The sequence below is a fragment of the Alligator sinensis genome, unplaced genomic scaffold (genome assembly GCF_000455745.1).
Source record: "Alligator sinensis unplaced genomic scaffold, ASM45574v1 scaffold1675_1, whole genome shotgun sequence".
Classification (NCBI taxonomy): Eukaryota; Metazoa; Chordata; order Crocodylia; family Alligatoridae; genus Alligator; species Alligator sinensis.
Window position 1 is genome coordinate 147,351 of NW_005843086.1, and position 7,562 is coordinate 154,912.

At 58.8% G+C, this 7,562-nt stretch overlaps 1 protein-coding gene across 1 annotated transcript in view; it reads right to left on the reverse strand.

Annotated features, from left to right (window-relative positions):
• Positions 1 to 2,523, reverse strand: part of PTPN23 (protein tyrosine phosphatase, non-receptor type 23) — a 27,634-nt gene extending 25,111 nt beyond the window's left edge. Inside the window, exons 1-2 of the mRNA XM_014526554.2 lie at positions 2,280 to 2,523; positions 364 to 491 (exon numbers count right to left, since the gene is read on the reverse strand). Of these exons, the coding sequence (XP_014382040.1) occupies positions 364 to 401 (38 nt within the window). The 5' untranslated portion in view covers positions 402 to 491; positions 2,280 to 2,523. The remainder of the gene's footprint in view (positions 1 to 363; positions 492 to 2,279) is intronic.
• Between the last annotated feature and the right edge of the window lie 5,039 nt (positions 2,524 to 7,562).

Below are 7,562 nucleotides of genomic sequence, written 5' to 3' on the forward strand. Positions count from 1 at the left end.
GGGAAAGAGCAGGGGTGGAGGTGCGGAAAAGACCCACAAGGCAGAATAGGGACAGGGCTGAGAGGGGTGAGCTGGTCCGAGGGTAGGTCACCCAGTAACCAGTGTGGAAGAGCTGCAGGCTGGAGAGTAGGATGTTCCAGCAGTCTAGGAAGGACCTGAATCCACAAGGAAACTGAGACAAGAGACAAAGCCGCTTGGCTCATAGCATGCCCTTGGAGCCCACACGAGTCCCTCCTTCACCTGCCCTGTTGCTGTTGGGACGTGCTGGGAAAGGGCTCCTGAGCTCCCCTAGGGCAGCAGACAGCTGGACGCAGACCTGCCATCACGCGGAGGGGAGGGGAGGGGAGCACAGCACAGCCTTACCAGGTGATGGGCACGGCCGCCTCCTGCTCAGCCCCCATGGGGATGCGGCTCTGCAGGTAGTGGAGCTGCCCGAAGTACTTTCGCAGGATGCTGCAACCCTCAAAGTCCCGGGGCACATTTACTGCGTTCTGGGGAGAGAACAGAGGGTAGGAAGCATGAGAGAAAGGTCCGGTGCTTCCAGACAGGGGTGGGGGATGCTCCCAGGGGAGGGGCAACTGGTACCCTCAATGGCAGTGCCTCTCAAAGGGACTTTGCTTGGTGCCAAGACAAGGGCGGTTCCCAGAGTGGTCCTCTCTGGCGATAAGCAAGGAGTGGATGCTACTGCCTTGGGGTGGAGACTCTCTCCTTGTTCCTCAGCAGCGTATAGCACAGTGGGTCTCTGATCTGAGCTCACCAAGCTGGGTGGAGCTGCAGACACTGAATTAGACGCAACAGCATGCTCTTGTTGCAAAAATAGCAACCCAGTTTTTGGCTTTTAACAGAAGCATCACTTGCAAATCAAGGGAAGTGATTCTGCTACTCTATTTGGCACTGGTGAGGCCTCCCCTGGAGCTCTGCTTTGTGGGTCCCATGCTTCAGGAAAGATGTAGACAGACTGGAAAGTCCAATGATTCAAGGCCTAGGAAACGAGGCTCTCGAGACAAAGTTAGGAGAACTGGGATGATTTAGTTTGGAACGGGGGGGGGACGACTAGGGGAGTGGGGACAACCAGATAACAGCTTTTCAGTATGAGAGGGGTGGTTGTGAAGGGGATGAAGGTGGGCTGATCTCTGTGGCTGCAGGGGACAGAACAAGCAATAACAGTCCTAAGTTGCAGCCAGGGAGGTTTTGGCTGGGTATTAGGAAGAGCTTTCCGACTACGAGGGTGGGGTCTCTCTTGTTGGAAATTTGTAAAATCAGGTTGTCTGGGATGGTTTGGCCAGGGATGACTGCAGGGAGCCGAGCGTGGCGCCCCCACCAGCCCTGTTTTTCTATGCTCCCACGATCCTATTTTGGGGAAAGCAAGTATGTGTCGAGAGGCAGACACCCTCCCCAGGGCTCTGCATTTCACTGGGAGAGGCAGGTGCTCTCGCATCCTGCCCAGCAGGGAGCCCAAGGTGTCCACAGGGGATTTAAATCTTGGGCTTTAAATTTTGCTGGGGCTACACATCCTCAAACTGCACACACAGATGAGAGTTCAAAGTGCCAGGGACTCCGGCTGCTCTTTCTATATCGGACCAGCCAGAGGCCAGGGTGCGGGGCCTGAAGAGTGACACTAATATAATGAGTGGGCTTGGCTGCCAGGCTTGCAAATCCTCACAGCTCTGTGTAAGCATGTTCCACAGAGGGAGTCCACGGCTGGAGTCACACTACGGGCAGCACTGATATTCTTGCCTCTGGCCTTTCCAGTCCGTCTTTGAAGCCCAGGCCCCCGACACTGTGGCTGGGTATTGACACTACTGCCAGGATCCATCTCCCAACCCACAAGAGTCCCGTCTGCCTCTGGCTATGCAGAAAGGTGCCCGAGACCAGGTGGCTTTTTATCCACAGCAGTGAGGTGCTACCTCCTAGCTTGGCCCCCACGTGGGTCACAAGCCAGACATGAAGGAAAGCTCAGGCCCCATGACTGATTTGTGCGGCTGCCAAGGCAGGCACCATCCTGGTGAGATCTCACGGTGGTTTTGTTCCTTGCCAGCTGGGCTCAAAGCCTTCCCACCATCCATGTTGGGAAGGACTGTTGTAGGCACATGGCTTGGCCTGAAACCAGCTGCCTTGAGGGGAAAGGAGGGGAGTATTACCCTGGCACCGGTGCCCCTGGTGCACAGCCTGCCCTGGCTCCCACTTGAGTGTGGCTCCAGCTGTTAACTGGCCTGAGCTCTGGCCTGGTACAGGGCCACTCCCCGCTACAGCACAGGCAAGGCCAGCCACATGCTCACCTGCCGGAGCAGCTCCAGCTTCTTCAGTTCCTCATTGTAGTTCTCTGGGTTCTCCCCATAGTTCTTCAGAACAAACTGGAGGAGGAAAGACCAGTTAGAGCCTGCAATTGGGACCAGCAGGGAAGAGACTCCCAACACCCACTGCTCAGAAAGGCCAGCTCCCCAAGCACAGCTGCCCTTTCCAATGGGATGATTCACTGGGGGAGAGTTTCTATGGCAGGGAGGCAGATGTCTTGGTCTGCCTTTATGGTACGTTGTGCTAAACTCTCGCTAACCTGCCCCGAGAGAAACCAACCCATGTGGGTCTACTCTGAAAGCAGCCACCCCTGGGGTGAAACATGGCAGCTGCCTGCGGTGCACGCCAACACCACAGCAATCCAGGACAAGATGCGGGAACAGAGGCTGAAAGGGAAGCCACAAGAAAGCTGTGCAATGCAAAGCTGGGCTTACGGACCCACTGCACGGACAAGCACGACCGCAGGTGTAAGTGACCCTCAGGGATCAGAGCAATGGCTCAACAAAGAGCCAGAACACCTGCTCAGGCAGGGAGCTGGATCGCCACAGGCAGTCTTCTGGAGAACCTGCTGTTCATAGGCATGGCAGCCACCCAAGCTCTCAGCACAGAGGGCCAGCAGGGTGGGAGCCCCAGGAGCTATGGCTGCAGGCGGCAGAGATCTGGACTGTACGTAGCACCGGCAGTGCCCAGGACCACACGCCTCTCTCCGCCGTCTGCCTCCTAAGGTTCCCTGGGTGCCAGGTGTGCTGTGCTCTCCAAGCAGCACCTGCCGCCCACTTGCTGGAGCGCTCCACCTCTCTGGGCCGTGCAGGAGAGCCACAGCAGCTGCAGAGCCTGCGACTCGCAGCTCCATGGCAGGGAGCACTCTGGGGAAAGCAAGGCCTCCCTCAGAAAGACATGTCAAGCCAGCAGCCAGCATAGTGGAAGAGGTGGAGGCACTGGCTATTTTTGGCTCTGCCCCTGCCTGCTGTGAGCTGGCTGCTTTGGGGCCACAAGGGAGACCCACCTCATAGCTCCTGGTGCCTATGAGAGTGTTGCAAGCAGCTGGGCACAGGCCTGAGGCTGACGAGCTGAGCTCTCAGCTTGCAGCATGGAGTGGGATCCCGATGTTATGTGCCCACGGTGCAAGTCAAGTCGTGGCAGATGCAGGAAGAGAACCCGGGAGTCCCAGCTCTCACTGCACCAGCCAGCCAAGGGTACACAGCGGAGCAAGGCCCAGAAGGGGAGCCGTACAGGTCAGAGGAAGCAGGCTGTACCTGACCAGACCCCAAGCTCTGTGCGAGATCCTTAGGGATGAGGTGCTAGGACATGGAGTAGGTTTAAGACTGTGGAGAGGTGAGTGGGGGTGGTCTCACTAAGGCGATGCCCTGGGGCCAACTCTGCAACCTGGGATGCCAAAACCTCTGCCCTTCAGTCCTGGGGCTGGTCCTGGTCCAAACCTAGCTCAGCCATGACTCTGAACTACTGCTCTCCACAACACCGCGCTACTGGCACACGACAAACCGTGGTCACGGTCCAACCCCCAAAGCAGCTTCTCTGCTAGGGTCTCACTCAGCAGAGCTGCCACAGACTCCAGGGGCACTGAGCAGTGTCCAGGCCATGGCAGGGATGGTGCCTACAAGGCATGGTGCCAGGCAACGCACGTTACCACTGCAGATGCAGGACTTGGGCCAATGGGGGCCACAAGTCTGTGACCTTTGAGCCTGACCTTTAGGAGCCTCTGACCATGGCTAGCAAGGGCGAGACCTGCATGAGGCAGTGACGATGCCCAGAAGGCAGTGCAAAGCCTGTGCCTTCCCAGTCAGGTCACCCTTCCCCCAGCACAACCACCCACGGGACCTGCGTGGTCATCACGAGGCTGTGCACTTCCTCCAGGAGACGTCTGGCCCACAAGACCCCTGTGGCGTGGCCCTTGCCAATACACCAAAGGAGCGGGGCAGAGCACCTGGCTAGAGGTGGATCCAATTGATCTTTAACCCTGGTGTGATGCAGCCCGGCTCAGGAGGGAGGGCAGGCCAGACCCCAGGGCTCTGCTTCCCCCTGGCCAAGCACTGCCTGCAGGTGAGGAGCTGACAGACCGCTCGCTCGGGATCCAGCAGAACGAGGGGATCCCACCGAGCTCTCCCTCCAGCCGATGCTCATTTGCCAGGTACGAGGCCTCTCAGCTCAGAATGGGGAGGAGGTGCTCCCCGGCCCACTCCCTCCAGCCTGTGGCTGGCCCTCTCGGCCGGCACTGCCTCTGGTGAGCAGGGCGAAGGGAGCGTGGAGACAGCTTTATGCTGGGTAGGGAACAGGCTCTGCAACCTGACAGCCAGCCGCTCCCTGCAGCCCTGTGAGAGGCATGGGCTGATCCCTCGTGAACGCGCTGGGAGCCGCTACTCAAACAGCTCCGGGATGAGCCAGGAGCCTCCCAGGGCATGGCTGGGACCCACTATGGAAGGCCCCCGTGAGAAGGCTGCCTGCCAGCACTCCCACCAGCAGGGCCACCTGGGTGGGGATAATGCAACACAGCACCCAAGGTGCTGCGTCCACGTGGGGCTCCTAGCGGCATGGCCCAAAATGCTGTTTGCTGAGCTATTAACCTGTTACTCCCCCCCCCACCCCCCCCCTGGAGAATTCCAGGAGACCTCGCATACCCCTGAGGGTGTGGGGGGCTGAGGGGACAGGGAAGGACAAGCAGCACGGGTATGTGCCCACACCACAAAGCAACTGCTGTAGCAGCTGGTGAGTTTGGCTCACCGGGGGTCTGTCCCACACGGCCCAAGGCACTGTGCCCTGCATTACAACCATGTGCACAAGCATGCATGGGCCCCGAGATGGGCGCAATGCCCAAGTCACCTCTGCAGGAAGGCAAAGCCCAAGAGCTTCCAACGAAGGTGTAAGCAGGTGTGGCCAAAGCTTCCTCAACAGACAGCCTCCCGCAGGTGTGGGGCACCATGGCTGTTGAACACGGAGCACCTCAAAGGCAGGTCTGTGCTGTCCACAGGAAGCTTGTCCTGTCTCCTCACTCCTGCTCCACCCACGTGAGCATAGAGGTGGCAAAGACATGCCCTGAGAGGGTCACTATCCCCCGGGGTGGGCCAGAGCAGAATGCCAGCTGGAGGAGGCCCCACTCCATGCCAATCAGACTCAGTCATGTTCAGATCACGGCACAGCCTTGCTGACTATGCGAGGCTGAACATCAAGCTGACAACCAGCCAAGGAGGCTTATCCCACCAGGGCCGGGCTGCAAGAGCAAACGAAGTGGGGAACTGTCAGCCACAATGGGACAGCACAGCTCCTGCACCCTGCTGTGGGAGCCCAGGGTACCAGCTGCTGAGAGCAGATGCTCCTGGAGTCAACTTCCACAGGATCTTCCAGAGGATCCAGCGCTTCCCAAGAACTGGGCTGGCCTTTCGGGCAGGCAACCTCCCCGTTTCACAGACTGGAGGGGAGACGAAGGACTCCCAAGCTCACACAGCGAGCGGGAGGGAGAGGCAGGGGGGCTGGGGTCAGGTTATATTACCAGTGAGGAACCGACACAAGCCTCTCATGCGCATCAGGGTGGGCTCAGGGGAGAAACAACCGGTCCAACAGGTGCTGCGGGATCCTTGGATAACAGGAGTTTTGCCACTTACTGCCATAAGGCAGGTCAGAGCATCGCACTCCTCGGCACTGCCTCCTAACCCACCAGAAGCTAAAGCCGTTTTGTCCCTGCAGCTCCTCAGGCTACAACACCCTGGTGAGATCCTCCCATTTCCTGGTGCCCAAAAGCATTAAAGCCGGGAGCTGCACAAACCCGCTCCTGCATCTCGGCCCAGACAGCAAGACTGGATGAGCCAGTCCAACTGGGCACCGACCCTCCCAGGGTCTCCTGGCCCCAACAAAGCACAGAGAATGGGCTGCCAAAGCTGTAGAGACACACTGAATACTCCCCGCCATGCCCTTTACCCTGGGAAGTCGCATCCAATGCTGCCACTGTGCTGCTTTTCACTGCTTGGGGTGTAAAATGTGTCATCCCCAGGACACGTGCGGCATACGCACACCCTGAGCCCCTGCCATCTCCAAGAGACCCCTGGCTTGGAAGCCTCCCTCTGGGCAGGGATCCAGCACAGCTGTGGGCTGCGTCTCCAGGAAGAGCAGAGGTGCTGAGCCAGCGGTGTTTCCCAGCCCGGGCAGACAAACAGGAATGGCAAGGACTGCCGCTTTCCTCCTTATTGCTACCAGTGCCCTGCAAACATGACTCAGCACCCGACTTGCAACACAGACGCTGCCTGATCATTCACAATCCTGTGACCCTTTCCAACGGGGAAGGTCCCCGAGCACCAGCTGTGCCGAGCCGAGCTCCCCGAGCAGTTTCAAACCAAGGCCAGGCTCAGGAAGGGCGGCGTGATTCCTCAGGCTCAAAGGCCCCGCCATCTTTCTGCTCATAGTCGGAGGTTTCCAGTCCCGCCCATTTATCCGCGCAGTCTCCCCTTTTATATTAGAGATACAAAAATAAGAGGCATGCCGACATGTAGGAGCAACAGGCCTTTTTCTTCCCTTCGAGGACAGCTTTTGCCCACTGTCTGTGCAAATACAGCAGCAGCTGGCACCAGTGCAATGTTTCTGGGCAAACAGCCCTTGGGGTCCCAGCTCAGGTGATGTGGGCACACATTGCACGTACTGACAGCAACGAGGAAACTGAGGCAGGCAGCGAGCAAAGGGACACTGCCACTTGGAAAGTTTGAAGTTATACAGAGAAACCTGCGCTGCATCCAGCAAAGGATAACAAACTCCTTCAGCCCGTTTCAGGCATGACCTCTGCCCGCGTCCCCGTGCCCACGGCTGTTTTATAATCATTTCTCTTTGCATCTCAATGATGGCAGCTGGACAAGCCCAGGCAGAACTGTCTGGTAGCAGAACTGACCTGGTGCCGTGCCGAGCGCCCACGTTCACCAAGGACAATCTTGGGAGTCTGAAAGCCTGAGGCGCTCCTGGGTACGACGGCAGGACAATCTTTCCTTGGCAGCAGGGAGGGATCTGCCCTGCGCTCTGTGACCGTCTCAGTATAGAGCAAGTCCATGGCATCGCTTCTTCTCCAGCCTCACCAGGGCACAGGCCAGGCAGGGCCCTGCTGGGCCGGTCCAACCCAGTCCCTGCCTCCCGCGGTCCCTTCCCCGACCCCGGCAAGCCCTGGCTTCAAAGCAGGCGGGTCCAGAGCCCGGACGGGTCGGGCAGGGCAGGGCAGTTCCCCTGCCAGGTCGGGGCACCTTCCCCCCCTCGCTCATTCGATTCCTGCAGCGCAA